The sequence below is a fragment of the Drosophila melanogaster genome, chromosome X (genome assembly GCF_000001215.4).
Source record: "Drosophila melanogaster chromosome X".
Taxonomy (NCBI): domain Eukaryota; kingdom Metazoa; phylum Arthropoda; class Insecta; order Diptera; family Drosophilidae; genus Drosophila; species Drosophila melanogaster.
The window spans coordinates 8,544,686-8,560,312 of record NC_004354.4 but is presented as its reverse complement, the minus strand read 5'-3'; the positions used below and the strand labels follow the sequence as shown (position 1 = coordinate 8,560,312).

The following is a 15,627-nucleotide window of genomic DNA, read 5'->3' as shown; positions in this document are numbered from 1 at the left end:
TTATGCGATTGGTTGTCATGCGATATTCTGGCTTTCACCATGTTCTCTGTACTACTGTACAGTTCCGCCGCTAATCAGACGTCGTCATCACTGATTCACCAGTTACTCATATGTGATGAGCAAGAGGGAGTTTTTGCCCGTGCCCTTACTTTCCCATTCGTCGCCTAGCGAAGGCAATGATGAAACAGCGAGGAATTCCATTTGGAGCTTAACTGTGTAGCGAAGCGAATCGCTTCCATTAGGGACTTTCCTCAATTCATAAACTAAATATACATATGTATTCACTTTAATGCTAAAAATTAACGAAGCAATGCCTGAAATCAAGAGACTTTGCCTCGCCACCGAGAATAGTCATATCGCAGCCAATGCCATGCTGCTAACAAAGATAGATGGTATGTTTGTGACATACATATCTTATAACACCGGATCATATTACATTACCTAACCCACTTAGAACTCAATTCCCAAGTCCTGTCGCAGCGCGCAGAAATCGAAAACTTGACGAGGGCGGTTAAGACACTTACGGAATTCGTTAAGCAGTCGATGAAAACGACCAAGCCGAAGGCGAAGGGAAATCCGGACGATGATTTTCCAATTATGTATGAGGAGGATCTGGTCGAAGTGAATCACAAGATAAGCCAGGACTCCAGGGGGATCTATGTAAGTTTCTCCTTCCTCATGCTTTTCCATCAATAGAATATTATATAGTTGTACTTATATGATCCCTGATCAGACGAATTCCATGCGGAAATTCCTGCGCCAGGGAAGATTAAGCCGCACCATAAGACTCATTTTCTCCGAGGACATCCTTCTGAACTACAATATTGATGGGAATCAGAAAAAGAAAAGACTAAAAGATCACGAACATCTGTTTCGTTCGCTTATGAGTAAGTTTAGTGCTCGACATCCAACTTTTAGTGATCCATTCAATAATTATCCCCAACTACAGACGCCATCGGTCAGGTGGAACCGACGCTACCCTCGGAAAAAGTCTTATTCAAAGCCATGAGATGCGTTAAGAATTGCGCAGCCAAAAAGAAGGGCAAGGTAGATGATGACCCCTTGTCCGTTTTGAGCGTGGAGAAATCATAACTGTGCCCATGTGAGATGACATAGTAGAAACAAGGATTTAAATATAAGTAATGATTTACGGGCGAATCAATCCGAATTGAGGATGAATACCCAAATAGTGGTTGATGGATCATCATCACTTTGTTGAGAAGTTATCACTTCATGGAGAAGAGCGAGAGCAAAACAAAAGACGAAAAGAAAACATCGATTTTTCACTATACTATCGATGTTTCACGCCTTCAAAGTGAAATGTCCAAAAAATATGCCTCGTTTTCTTTATATGATTACTAAATGACACATTTTTTTAAAATAATATAATTATTAAATGCCTGGTGATATTAGCATTATCACTCTTGTGAAAGCAATTTATTTAGTTATGGGTTATCCACCAGCAAGAACCTCTTGCGCGGTCACGATGCCATCGCTAGTGGCGGGTGGTTGGCATCAGTGGTGTGCCATCTCTAATTTGCGGTTTACCTAAACCAGGTGGAAGAGTGCAACTCTAGTCTGCATTGGTTGAATCGCGCAAAGGAAAAGGAAACCATGGCGCTGGCCATTAAGAAGCGCGTAGGCACCTACGTGGAAACGGTGGACGGGTCGCCGCCGGTGAAGAAGCTGCGTCTGCAAACGCTGGCCGCTGATGCCAAGGGCGGGAAATCCGGAAAAGTGGGCAATGTGGAGCGCAAGCTGACGGCGCTCAACCAATTGGACGCCTATGTGGGCAACCTGCCCGCCGGTGCGTTGGTCCTGCCCACTGGGACACCAGTTGCTTCGACGGGAGCCCCGTCAACAGGTGTCATCGGAAATCCGCCGGCTGCGGCGACTGGAGCTCCCCCAATGACGGCCGCGAATAGCAGGGAACTGCTGGAGCTCTTGGTCAAGATAACCGATGAGATATCCTATGAGGACGTGGAAATGGGCGAGCTTAAGGAGGTGGCCAGCAAGATCTTCCAACTGTATCAGCTGCAGGAACGCGATAGCGACACCTCCATCCGGGTGAAGCTGCTCGAGCTGCTGTCCGGATTGGGTTGCGAGTGTGCCACCGAGCAGGCGCTTACCATGATCATCGACTACTTTATCTTCTTGTTGAGGAAGGAGGTGTCCCAAAAGGTGCTCGCCCAGGGCATGATGTGCCTGTTTCGAATCGGGGAGCGCAGGAAGCACATGTTGCCCATATCGTACAAAACCCAGGTGGCCCACCTAGCCAAGGAGCAGCTGCGCTCCGGTTCGGCGCATACGCAGAAGAACGCCATGCTGGTAATCGGTCGTTTTGCCACCAAAATGGAGGGTGAGCGTCATTACGTATGGAAGTTAGCCTTCTACATCGACTCGCAGGACTCGAGCGTTCGTGCCCAGGCTCTGCACGCCCTGCTGACCCTCGGCGAACGGGGATCCCAACTGCCGGCGGTGCTCTATAAGCGTGCCGTCGAGGCCATGAAGGATGACTACGAGTGTGTGCGCAAGGAAGCTCTACAGCTGGTCTTCATGCTGGGCAATCGGCATCCGGACTACATTTTACCCTCGGACCGCCAGCAGGAGGAGCTGCGCATGATAGACGCTGCGTTCAGCAAGGTCTGCGAAGCCCTGTGCGATCTATCGCTGCAAATTCGCGTGCTCGCAGCGGAATTGCTCGGTGGGATGACCGCCGTAAGCAGGGAGTTCCTACACCAGACACTCGACAAAAAGCTGATGAGCAATCTGCGCCGGAAGCGAACGGCGCACGAGAGAGGTGCTCGCCTGGTGGCCAGCGGTGAGTGGTCATCGGGTAAACGGTGGGCGGACGATGCGCCGCAAGAGCACCTCGATGCTCAGAGCATCTCAATTATAGCCAGCGGCGCCTGTGGCGCCCTTATACATGGCCTAGAGGATGAGTTCCTCGAGGTGCGTACTGCGGCAGTGGCCTCCATGTGCAAGCTGGCCCTCTCTCGACCGGATTTCGCGGTGACCAGCCTAGATTTCCTTGTGGACATGTTCAACGATGAGATCGAGGATGTGCGGCTGAAGGCCATCTATAGTTTAACGGCCATTGCCAAGCACATAGTGCTGCGCGAGGATCAGCTGGAGATAATGCTTGGATCGCTTGAGGATTACTCCGTGGACGTGCGTGAGGGACTACATCTCATGCTGGGCGCCTGTAGAGTGTCCACACAAACGTGCCTGCTAATGGTGGTGCAGAAGCTGCTAGATGTGCTGGCCAAGTATCCACAGGATCGTAACTCCACCTATGCCTGCATGCGCAAGATTGGCCAGAAGCATCCACATTTGGTGATGGCTGTCGCCGTTCACCTGCTTTACGTGCATCCCTTTTTCGAGACGCCCGAACGCGATGTCGAGGATCCAGCGTATCTGTGCGTTCTGATACTTGTCTTCAATGCTGCAGAACATTTGGTGCCCATTATCAGTTTGCTGCCCACGGCCACCCATCGCCATTACGCCTATCTGAGAGACTCGATGCCGAATCTGGTGCCCCAGTTGCCCATTGAGGGTGCGTCCTCGGCGAGTGCGACGCACAGGATCGATTCGGCTATGCACCAAGCGGGCAGTTCGGCGGAGTACCTGCAGATGATTCTCAGTCACATCGAAGAGATCTTCACCATGACTGACGAGCGCTTGGAGCTGCTCCAGACTGCCCAATCTAATCTGCAGGTTTGTATGCCCGCTGGGCTTACTACAATATAAATGAACACTAATGTTTACTATGTTTTTTTTTTAATAAACTTTAGCGCCTGGGATCCATTGATGCGGGCATGTACGGCACCTCAAACTTTCTAGAGACCTTCTTGGCGGCCCAGATCCAGATCGAACAGATGCAGCGTTGCGCCAGCACGCAACGAAGCAGGGTGCCCTTGAAGGAATCACTGGCAGCACTCATCCGAAACTGTCTCAAGCTGCAGCACACTTTCTCCGGCCTCAATTACGGCGATATCTTGCAGGTGAAGCAGCTGCGCCTGAGGGCTTGCGCGCTTCACTTGGTCCTCGTGGTCAGGGATCGCTCACAGAGTGCATTGGGCCCGTGCCAGATGCTTTTGCAAACCGCCGGCGATATAAGTGAGTTCATCAAGGCGAATACGAAGGATGAGGAGGAGAAGCCACCGGTGGTAGAGACCGATATGCCCATGAAAGAGTCGGTCAGTAGGGATGCCCAGCCGGATAGCTTCACCCGCCAGCTGCTAATCAAACTGGATGGCATATCGGATCCCAAGCCGGGTCGCGTCTTTCGCGAAATTCTGCCGCTGGTCCAGCAGGCTCCTCCGCTTGCATTGCCACCCGCCAATGACAAAATACGCCGCTGTGTGGCCAACATCCTTGAGCCGTGTCCGCTGCAATCGCAGGATAATGTAATTAAGGTCACGGCTGGCCTGATAGCAGCCGTTCCTTTTGTTGCGGAAATCGACAATCTGCTGGAGTCCCAGAAGGCGGACATGCGGATCAAGATCAAGTATCCGGACCAGCACATGCACACCGTGGTGCCGAAGCAGAGTGACTTCAAGCCCATTATGACGGAGCAGGGCGAGCACAAGACCAATGTGCGCCTGCGCACCACAATCCTGCTGTCGCACAGCGTTTGGACGGAGTCGTCGCTGGTGGAGATCCAACTGTGCCTGGCCGTGCGTCCCGGCAGCGAACTGGAGCTCTGCAAGCCGGCAAAGGTGCTGTTCGCACCCAAACCAGTCAGGCGGGGCATTTAGCCTGACTTCCAGGTAATGGACTAGGTGCTTTTTGTCCTGGCGACGCGGAGCGAGAAGCTGACAAGGCCACACAGCCGCTGGAGGAGGAGGAGAAGGAGGGGGAGGAGGAGAGCCCAGGGAATTGGCGCAACGAGCAACTGTTATTTAAATATATGTATGTGATTGTTTAAGATACCATAGCAGTTGGTTGCCAAAGTTCTTTCTAAATCGAAAAAACCGAATGTTTAGAGCATCAGTTGTGCGTAGCTTACTTATATCATAATCATATGTTTAAGATGAATTCATTTCAAATAAAGTGTGTACCATAAATCTTTAAGAAAATCGTACATCATTTAAAATACTTACTGTGGGGGGGAATGAAATGCCTAAGACTTGTTCTTTTCATATAGTTTCTATAGTTTATTTCTCATTATAGGTTTTACAGCTTACACGTTTTCTGATCATTTTTCTGGATAACCTTTTCTCCATTTTCTCGTTTTGATTATTCTCCTGCTTTTTCTGATCTGGTTGTGGATTTTGTAGACGCTGCTATCATTTATGCTTGTTTGTTGTATACGAATTTTTTTTTAAATCTTAAGTTTATATTTGATTCGCTAAAAACTCATTTTAAAAAAGTACTTTGTATTCTTGTTGTTTTATCATTTGTTTTCGATTTCATTCTGCGTTATATTTAAGTTATTGTTTGGGCCTTTGGTTAGCAATAATAATCGTAATAATCATATGCAAGTAAATTGATCAAGTTGGATATTACTGAGTGGTTAGATAAATAGTTCTTGTTGCAAACATTTTTCAGCATGCTGTGAAAAATATACGTACAATACAAACACATCGATTTCCAAACCACACAAACACACAAAAGTCGATAATTAATAGCGTTTATCGTTAATTGTTCATCGTGTCTCATTGTTTCTTGCTAGGAATCACAGTATTGTGCAAATTACCTTTATTAGTTTCAAAATGTTTGCTTGGGATGTTGTTTAGCTTTCGGCATTCTGAGTTTTCAATTCTGAATTCCTCCGACTGGCGCTTATTAGAGTGTGTGAATTCTTATGATTCTGTAAATGTAGATGTAAATGTAAAATAGAACCCGACACAGGCAGTGCAGTTGTTGTTGTTGTTCTTGTTGTTGTGGTTCTATCGCTATCGAAGTCTAAGCTCTGTCATCGAAGACGAGCGATTATTTCGAAAATTCCACTGATGAACACTTTAGTTAGTTTTTTATTTCATACGACAAAGGAGGAAATATTAGTTTAGTTAATTGGTTTACGTTTGGTTTCTCAGTTTCCACATTGTTATTGACTATTTTGAGTTTTTCTTTTTTGTTTTTGGGAAATCACAATATCTATGCAAAATCTTATACATCTCTCTATATGTTTTGTATGTATATATATATATCGCTTTGTCATGAACATTAGATTTAGATCGTTGTCCTCTATACTGTAAATATATATCATATATCCATATATACGTTTGTATAGCAAGTTTTGTTTTGTATTGTTTTATGTAGTTCTTTTGTCTTGTTGTCCTTGCATGTCCTTTTTCCGATCTAGTTTCCTAGTTTTCCCTCCGCTCTACTTCCTCATCGTATATCTGCTATATCAATCGTTGGGATATGCGTGGTGCAGGTGAATTATGTTTGTGGATCGTTTCGGTTGTCTCCCAATTTTTTTTTTAGTGTGGGCTCGGTTTTTGGGGAGGCTGGGTATTGGTTATTCGATTGAAAACTATGCTGAAGCCGGATATTATAGTTCATTATACATACATAGGTAGCTAATTGAAATAACAACAAACAGAACGCAGTGCACAAAATATGAGTCATCCAATTACACGCCTACACCGGCAATTATGTTTTTCGTAATCCGTAAATCTATGCAAAAATTTGACTAAGCAACCCTGTATGTTCGTTAAAGACCAAATTATCATAAGCTTATTTATCCACCTAAGGTATATACTTAATATACTGCCTAATTCGCAAATAAAGCCGAACCGATTCGAATTAACGTCTCAAAAATCTAGTCAGTTATGGGATTGTGTTTTTGTTGTTGTTGTTTTTCATGTTCTTCGGGTGTCGATTAAAGCGCAGTGTGTACACTAAAAAATATATATTACTATATATATATATTTTGATCGAGTTTCATACAAAGTTCAAAGCGTTTCTTCTCTCAAAGCGGCAAAGAAGATTTTCAAAAACTAAAATTGTATTTTTTTTTTACTTCATTTGTTTTTATTGTGTTTTTATTTCATTAGACTCTAGTGCCACTTTGTGTGTGTTTTTTAGTTTTTAAAAAAAATTATGAATACATCGTTATTATTACAGATATTTGGATTAAAGTGAAAACCAGAGACGCAACTGGCATCTCGAGGGTTTTTGTTTTTTTAACATTTTCATTCAAATAAGAGGGAGTACTATGTGGAACAATTATAGGTTTGTCAGCTGCGTATTATTCGTTTAATCATATAGGTTACAATGACCGACTCGTGCGAGTGGGCCAACTAATTTGTTAATTAACTAATTTGCTTTACTTAACTCATTAATGGACAAACTGAAAGGATTCTGTTTAAATACTAGACGCGAAAAATTGCATTAGACTATGGACGAAAATCGGAACTTATACGATACACATACATAAATATACATATATGCGAATTGCCGACAAAGGAAAGCTGCTGCTGCCTCAGGCTCTCCTGGATTTTTTTTTTTTGAATTGGCGCTGGAATATCTGCTCTGCCCTTAAAGTCTTTGATTGGCGAACAGTTGATCGAGTTCAAGTTGAGTATTTGACTTGCTGCTAGTTGAACACATCGATATATTTTGGTTAGTCATTGGACATTGAGGAGCAAAATAGTCAAGGCATTTTCTTCGCAATTCAGTCATTGATCAATTGATCGAAGCTGCCCGATGGTTCTCATTTAAGCCTTGGTTTTTTTTTTTGTACATTTTGAACAGTTCCTAGTTTAGCTGAGACCGGAATCGATATATAAACGCATATATCTGTCGCTATTGCCTCCATTCCCTCACTCGACTCCTTGGTTCGCCGGCTCTTTGGCTTACAAACTCGACTTGGTTTCCATGTAGACAATGATATCCTTGTGCCACCAATAACTTAAAGGTATTTTTGTTATAAAAAAAAAAAAATTATTACACAAAACAGGCATTATCATTAATCGTCCTTCTACTTCTCCATACATTTGTCAACGTTTACATTCATTTTTTGTGTTTTGGTTTCTTTTTTTTTTTTTAAGCTTATACAAAAGTTTCTTTGTTTTTGTTTTGGAAAAGGCGTTTAACTGTTTGCTATAATAATTTCATAAGCCAAAAGAAGCAAAATTATATGCTTTAAATTCATGCGAGTTTTTCTTCACTTTACAATTGTTTCTCGATTTGAGTTAATTATAATGTTTTTTCTTCTTTCTTGTTTTTTTTTTTTTTTTTGCAGACACTTAAAGCAGTTTTCGTTTTACACATAGAATTACACAGTTTCTTTTTTGTTTAAGAGGCGTTTGAATCGTTTGGTAGAAAATCAGGAGAACAATGGGGCAAGTGAATCCCAGCCACGCCTCTTAGACGTAGGTGGCCACGGCTCCGGCTGCAGCTCCTCCATTGCTGGCAGCTGCTCCTCCGGCGGACGATGCTCCACCCGATGCTCCGGCTGCTGCTGCCGATCCGGCTGCTCCCGATCCTCCGGCAGTTGGCGCCGCCTGATGCGCCGCAGCGGAATTGTTCAGTGGCTGTGGGCTAACCGGCGGTTGGAGCTTTCCAGGAACATATTGGCCAATGAAGGAGCCATCCTCGGTAAATTGTCCTGGGATTAGAAAGATATATACAATATTAGTTTTTATTCTATTTACAATTCTCGATTCATTCTATTACAACCCCATTGCAATTGTGTTTTTGCCGGTGCAAAATGATATGTTAAATTGTGTCTTTTCATTGTGTTACGAATAATGTTTATAATTTAGGTTAACCACAACCAACACCAGTGAAAATTTCGTTATCGCGTTTTAATATAATTCAAAAGTAAGTTAGTTTTGTTATAATTCGTATTCCGCTTATTTAAGGATGAAAATTTCGGGAAGTTTGGGTTAAACTACAACTACTTTGTCAGGCAAACTACAGAAACAAATAATTACTTAAAAGATAAAATAATAATAATAATACTTGAAATTATACTCAACTTTACCTGGCAAATGCGTCAGTTCAAAATGAAGAGAAGCCAAAATGGAAAGTAAATGAATTCGGTTTAACCAAATATCAATAACAAGCCTACTCTGGCATGCATTTTTGTTTAATTAAAAAATACAATAATTGAAAATAATGTCTACACAAATGTCATTGTTTATTATTCGGTTTTCTTTATTTTATTTGTTTTCTTTCTAAATTTATATGCGAACGTACATCAACATATGTAAAAAAAATTATATTTTCATATAATTATGATGTTTTCGTCATTCATTCTTTAATATTAAATACACTGAAAAAATACACTTCATTTTTGTTGCTCTTCCCGGAAAACAAACACGAGGCTATACTAAAACATTGTTTCAATTTCAAAGCAAAAAAATTCAAAGTCATTACACGAACTAAAAAAAATAAAATAATGAAATAAAAACAAAATACACACAATAGGCTTAAATAAAGTAGTAAACATGTAAGCTAAAAGAGAGTTTCATTTCGATTTACGACCAATCTAAAACGGAGATTTGACATTCAAGTGCTGTTGCTTTATAAAAAAATTACTAAATTATAACTTATTTACGCTTTATATTTATAAATATATATGCATTACAAGTAGAGAAGGGAGAGAGCGGGACAAAGATATACAGAGTACCGGGGACAGAGTGGGACAGGTAGACATGTGCGCAATATAGAGATTTCATAAGCGAGCTTCATTATTTTCCTCATACATAGTTTCTTAAATTTCTTTAAAATAAAAAAAAATTACACGCATCATCCCCATAACGTCCAGAAAATTATATGATTTTTTTTTTCATAATTCGGTTTGATTCGCATGCATTTCTTTTTCGATAACTACTTCTTCCGATATGAAGACTTTTATTTTGATAATAGCCTTTTTGCTGCATTCTCGTTGTTGTTGTTTTTGCTGTTGTGTTGCTTGTTGTTCAAGTTGTTTGGCAGTATTGATTTGCATTCATTTTGTTTGTTTGTTTTTTTTTTTACACATTTTAAGATTTTAATAGTTATATATAAAACCTCTATTTTTATATATACTTTAAATTAGTCGTGGTGTTTGCACTTATAGTCGAATAAAATGTAGGCTACTATTATTTTCATTAATTTTTTCATTTTTCTGCTGTGATGGTGTTTGGTCTTGTTGATTTTTTGATTTTTGGGGTTAAGGGCTCGGTTTCGATATTATTTTTGAGTTGCTGTTGCGGTGCGCTGCTTACTAATTAAATCAAAGTCCTTTGCGTCCATATTGGCCAATAAAGGATCCATCTTCATTCATGCCTGGATATTGGTTGTCGTTGTCGATTTAATATTGATTGTGATTGTGTTTATTTTACGTGTTTAGGAAAAAGAAAAAAAATGATACAAATATAATATAAATAAAATAGAGTGCAATTTAAAGTAATAAACAATATGGAACGTATAAACAAAGAACACATAACAAGGAACACAAAATATGTAAGTGGCTCGAAATGATTTGATGATCGATTTCCATCGATATTTTCGATAGTCCACTGGTGGACAGCAGCAAATGAACGAATATTCTCATTGATGAGCATGGTTAGTATTAGAAGAGAACGAACAATCAACAAACTGGAAGGGAAAGCAACTTCGTGCAGAGATCAATAAATCAATGGGGGAAAGCAAAAGCGCAGGAGCGGCCTTATAACGGCAAGTGGCTCTCTTCGGTTGCCTGCAAGGAGTTCGGCAGAGCCTTGAACTTCATGCAGCATCTTGGAAGCGGCATAAGAGAGAGGAAGCACGACACTTGCAGAAGCAGTCAAATGTATAGCAGGGTCAACATTTTTGGAACAGCAACATTAATTTAATGCATAATCTTCATAGTATCTACTTTACACTAGTATTTTCGTACTATTTTCATTTTTATGTGTGCTTCCACTACTGTATTTGGCACTAAGCTCTCTTTAAAGCGCAAGGAATTGAGCCGCAGGGGAAACAGAACAGCCAGCGGTACGAATTAAGAGAGAGAGAGAGAGAGAGAGCTACCTGGCTAATTGGATAACAACAACAACATTGACTGGGAGAGCGAAAGGATCGCTCCCCCTTTTCACCACACTCTCTCTTAGGCCTTGCGGTGCTCAGCATCCGCCACGCACAGTTCGTAGGAGGGCGGGGCAGCAGTGGGGGAGTTGGAGGTGGAAGATGGTGAGGGTGAGGGTGAGGCCAAGGAGATCAATGGAACAGTTGACGCCGACGTCGACTGAGGTTGTTCCTGTTGTTGCTGCTGTTGTTGTTGTTGCTGTTGTTGTTGTTGGGTAGACGTTGGCAGCGACGTTAACTTGCTGCGTGCTGCGGCAGCTGCACGAGCAGCGGCTGTGGCCACAGCTGATCATCATTATCATATCCCCAAACACAATCGTCATCAATGCGAAATAAAACCAAAAACAAATGTGGCAAAGGAAATCAAGAGAGTGAAAAAAACAACCAAAGAGAGACAACAAAAATGTAATGAGCAGTTGTAGGTGGGGTGGTGTGCTAGATGTGACTCCAGTTGGATAACTCTATCAAGTACTTCCATAACGGTAATGCAGCGTTTTAACATATCACTATCGAAAATGTATACAGACAAAACATGCGACTAAAAAAATACATTTTTATTTTTAAGTTAAGATCACAAAAATCTAATAAAAACGCATTTAGATCTTCAGTGCTATCTACTCTGGCCAAAAAAAAAAATAGTGTAAAAAAGTTTCCAACGTAGCATTACCGCATTCGAGGATAGTAGGAAACTCAATGTGAGTAGCACTGGAGGACACACTCGTATGATACATACGTAAATGATATCAGAGAGAGTTGACATATAAAAAGGACTCTAACCTGTATCGCCATCACCGTATTCGGCCATCGAATCAGTATCGCTTTCCACGCCCGGTTTGTTCGCTGAACTCACGGATTGGCGACCAGCGCTCTTGTTATCCAACCTGTAGTATTTAGAATTTGTTATTCGATTTGCTATTACGAATTGATTATATGATTTTGGGACTTACGGTTGCGAGTACTCGTGGAATCCGCCCTCTTCGGGATAATCCCGCCGGCCGTTGGCCAGCTCCCGATCGTGGACATCGTACTTTCCGCCCCGATTGCGTCGGATAATGCAGATGATGATGAAGAGGATGATGATGAAGGCCAGGGCCAGCATCATGCCAATGAACCATCCGGCATTGGCCACCGTCTCGTTGGCCACCATTATTGGTCCCTCAACGGTGTTCGTGTCGATCTCCTGCGTGGCACTCTCCGTGTTAAAGTGGCCATCCACGGACACCACGCGGAACTCGTAGGCGGTCTCCGGATCTAAGCCACCGACCTCCTGGTAATCGGAGTTCTTTTCCTCATTCTCGCGTATCCATTGGGTTTCGCCCTTGATCCTGTACATGGAAATATATTCAATTATCACTTGCTGTCAGTCGAATATACATATATGTGTATTTTGATCATACCTGTGCATCGTAAAGAAGTGAGTGCCTGGATGACCCTCGGTACTTGGCAGCCAGTTGATGCGGAACTTGGCTAGTCCATTGTCGGATGGCAGTTGCTCCCAGGAGAAAGATGGCGTGGCAGGGGCCACATTGACGGCATCCTTGAGCGTGGTCTTTTCGATATAGTGTCTATAGAAAGCAGGACGAACAATTAGTTAGTTAAATACAGACAGAAATACTTATGGAGTACAAAATATACTTACTCAGATCCCTCGCCCATTTTCGTGGTGGCAGTGATGGAGATGCGGTACTTGGAGTTGGGCTTCAGGCCGGCCATCTTCATGCGTGTGACCCTGGGATCGGTGATGTGTGGATCGTATTCGCGTCGCTCGCCCACATAGCTCTCCTTAACCTCCTCGTAGTAGATCTTGTAGCCAGTGAGCTTGCCATTGGGATACAGCGGCTTCTTCCAGTGGAGCATGAAGGCCGAGGAGCCCAGAGGATAGGCATCCAGTCCCTGAACCGGCGATGGTACACCCTCCGGAGTATCGAAGTCGATGACGGCACTGGGTGGGCCATTGAAGCGTCCATTGTAAGCCAAAATGCGGGCATAGTTCTTTGAATCGGGCTTGAATTGTGTGACCAGAGCGTTGTGGGTATCACCCTTCACATGGATCTCCCGCAGACCCTCCTCGCCCTCGTTCTCCGTCCACGTTTGGATTTTGTAGCCCTTGAAGTGTCCGCGCACCGATTCCTCACTTACCGGCGTCCAGGCCATGTAGCCACTGGTCGATGATGTGATTTGCCTCATTGTGAAGTTGGTGGGCGCATCCAGGGGACGATCTTCGCCAGAGTAGCCAACCACCTCCTCGGCGGCCACATTGGACTCACCCCTATCGTTGATGGCCACCACCTTGATCAGGTATTTCACGAAAGTCGGTTGATCGGCAATCACAATGTTGTTCTGTCGCCAGTCGAATATGTTATTGTTTTCCCACGCAGCGGCAGGAATATCGCGTTTCCAGCTAACATAATAATGGAAATTGGGGGCATTGTGCTCGATTTCGGGCATGGGAGTCCACGAGATGACCAGATTGTTGGGCTCAGTGCCCTGGCCAACGACATTGTCGGGATTCTTGAAGGGCACATCCGGCTGGGTGGTGCAGCTATCGCTGTGCGCCGACGGCGGCGAGGCTCCGATCTTGTTGAAGGCAATCACACGGAACGTATAGTTGGCCCACGGTGACATCTGGACGACGAACGAGGAGTCCGTGTTGGGCACCTTCTCGTAGGCGGCATCCCAGGAGGCGGGCGTGAACGATGTATTGAACTGAATGGTGTAGTGCAGAATGGGCGAACGATTGTCACCCTGCTGTTCCCAGTGGATCTCGGCCTTGTCGGCCTGGCAGGTGATGCCGGTCAGTTTTGGTGCATTCGGCACATCCTGGACAATCAAATTCGCCCTGGCCGTTGCCTCATCCAAACGCGTCCGGGCCACGCACGTATATTCGCCAGAATCCAACTCCATTGTCTTGGCAATCGTCAGGGAATTATCATTGGTCTTCACGAATCGCGGCTGGGCCTCAAAGTCAATGGACTGGCCATCCTTCCACCAATCGATCTCAATCTCCAGCGTATCGTCGTGGGCCTCGTTACAGCGGAACGTGGCCGATTGTCCGGCGGCCACCTCGTAGTTTTGCGGCTCTTGGGTAATTCTCGTATGCTCCTTGACCACCAGCGAACCATCGGCTTGAATTTCACCAAACTTGTTCTGCGCATAGCATGTGTATTTGCCGGCATCCGAGAATGTCACATCTTGGATCTCCAGGTCACCGTTAGCTTGGACATTGTAACGACCTCCGGTCAGCCAGTTGCTGGCCCTTAGCCATTTAACCAGAGGCTTGGGGGAACCGTTAACCCTGCACTTAATGGTCACATTCCTTCCATCGACAGTGGATACAGCTGCTGGAGCTTCGGAAATCGTTGGCGGCTCAGCCTGGACATTTAGATAGACATCCTTATACACATATCCCAGCGAATTGGTGGCGTTGCAACCGTAGTTACCAGTATCGCCCTTAACCAGATTGATAATGCGAATTGTGTTGTCCGTAACCGTTCGTCGGGGATTCGGGGTGCTCTGCTCGATGGGCTTACCATTGTGAATCCAACTGATCTTGGGCTCTGGTACACCAGCAGCGCGACACTCGAAGACAACCTCTTCGTCTTCGGCGGCGGTGGCGATTTCAGGTTCTTTGGTAAAGTACGGCACGGAGTTAACATTCAGAATGATGGAGAAGGATTGGGCATTGCCCACACCGTTGGACACGTCGCAGGTGTATGTGCCGGCATCATCGAAATTTGTCTGCCGAATGACCAGTGATTTGCCATAGTGTCCTTGCGTTATTCGATCGCTCCACTGTATACGCTGGCCATCCTTGCTCCACACGGTCTGCGGCAGCGGTGTTCCACCGTAGATGCAAAACAGTTCCATTCGCTTGCCACGCAACGCCAAGGACTGGCGACGGGAAACATATTGACGCACGGGCGGATGCTTGTTCTGCGAGGCACTAACGCCCATCTGTTTGACATCGAGGAGCACCTTGTTGCCAATCTTGTATTCACTGCGAAACACCGAGGTGGCCGAGCAGGCATAGTAGAAATCGGAGCTGGCATCCTCACGGGTAACATTCGAGAACCAGAGATTACCCTCAGGATCGAGGGTCATGCGAGAGTTGTTGATCGACTTGATGCTGCCATCGATGGACTCCTGGATCATCCAGTTGACTGTCGGACTGGGAAAACCATCGGGTGCGGCACATTTCAGCATAAAGGGCTCACCCTCGACGGCCTCCAGTGTCTTGGCCGCCTCATCCTTGAAGGCATTCAGCTCGGCCTTACGCACATATACTGAGTTCGAGGTGGCCGTTCCGAATTCATTGGACGCAAAGCACTGATAGTGGCCGCGATCCTCGTCCTTGGGTATGGTGATCACCAGGGTGCCACGTCCTGGCTGCCGCAGCATGCGGTTATCGTACGCCTGCCAATCGAACTTCTTGCCGTTCTTGATCCAACTATATCTGTGGGTTAAAAGTAGAAATAGTGGGGGGTGTCAGTCGATAATGAATACCAATAGAATACTAATACACATAATAGTTTGCCTAAATTAATACATATCTGCCACACTAACTATTTAATATTATTTGTTATATTTCTTTTTTGCCTCGGCACTTTGAATTGCATC

General features: G+C 44.4%; 3 protein-coding genes across 12 annotated transcripts in view; 2 read left to right on the top strand and 1 right to left on the bottom strand.

The window, feature by feature from the left end:
• The first annotated feature begins 120 nt into the window (after positions 1 to 120).
• On the top strand, positions 121 to 1,434 carry CG12112 (uncharacterized protein). Of its 2 annotated transcripts, none has more exons than NM_132261.3 (4): positions 121 to 392; positions 455 to 660; positions 734 to 887; positions 950 to 1,434. In NM_132261.3, exons 1-4 carry the CDS (start codon positions 290 to 292, stop codon positions 1,090 to 1,092), a joined length of 606 nt encoding a protein of 201 aa, NP_572489.2. In that variant the 5' UTR covers positions 121 to 289; the 3' UTR covers positions 1,093 to 1,434. The 2 variants fall into 2 exon arrangements, with proteins under 2 accessions (NP_572489.2, NP_001259338.1); NM_001272409.1 differs by having other exon boundaries at positions 127 to 392; positions 470 to 660.
• A 97-nt stretch (positions 1,435 to 1,531) lies between these two features.
• Positions 1,532 to 5,074, top strand: IntS4 (Integrator 4). The gene is made up of 2 exons (NM_132260.3): positions 1,532 to 3,717; positions 3,795 to 5,074. The coding sequence occupies exons 1-2, from the start codon at positions 1,615 to 1,617 to the stop codon at positions 4,758 to 4,760; spliced, it is 3,069 nt and encodes a 1,022-aa protein (NP_572488.1). The 5' UTR covers positions 1,532 to 1,614; the 3' UTR covers positions 4,761 to 5,074.
• Positions 5,075 to 5,142: 68 nt separating this feature from the next.
• The window catches only part of Nrg (Neuroglian), a 37,798-nt gene continuing 27,313 nt past the window's right edge, over positions 5,143 to 15,627 (bottom strand). For 4 of the 9 annotated variants that reach the window (NM_206657.4, NM_078535.3, NM_001169235.1 and 1 more), the window contains exons 4-8: positions 12,650 to 15,463; positions 12,408 to 12,575; positions 11,958 to 12,335; positions 11,788 to 11,891; positions 9,106 to 10,230 (exon numbers count right to left, since the gene is read on the bottom strand). In NM_206657.4, the coding sequence (NP_996380.1) occupies positions 10,178 to 10,230; positions 11,788 to 11,891; positions 11,958 to 12,335; positions 12,408 to 12,575; positions 12,650 to 15,463 (3,517 nt within the window). In that variant the 3' untranslated portion in view covers positions 9,106 to 10,177. Of the gene's footprint in view, positions 8,564 to 9,105; positions 10,231 to 10,956; positions 11,296 to 11,787; positions 11,892 to 11,957; positions 12,336 to 12,407; positions 12,576 to 12,649; positions 15,464 to 15,627 lie in introns of those variants that run through there. The other 5 variants (NM_001258652.1, NM_001169234.3, NM_001272408.1 and 2 more) reach the window with 5 other exon arrangements.

Excerpts from the sequence above, each read along its gene's own strand:
- CG12112 (NM_132261.3), top strand. The coding sequence starts at position 290 with ATGCTAAAAATTAACGAAGCAATGCCTGAAATCAAGAGACTTTGCCTC. Across the intron at positions 661-733 it reads AGGACTCCAGGGGGATCTAT|ACGAATTCCATGCGGAAATT; the intron begins GTAAGTTTCTCC and ends ATCCCTGATCAG. Across the intron at positions 888-949 it reads TCTGTTTCGTTCGCTTATGA|ACGCCATCGGTCAGGTGGAA; the intron begins GTAAGTTTAGTG and ends CCCCAACTACAG.
- IntS4 (NM_132260.3), top strand. The coding sequence starts at position 1,615 with ATGGCGCTGGCCATTAAGAAGCGCGTAGGCACCTACGTGGAAACGGTG. Across the intron at positions 3,718-3,794 it reads CTGCCCAATCTAATCTGCAG|CGCCTGGGATCCATTGATGC; the intron begins GTTTGTATGCCC and ends AATAAACTTTAG.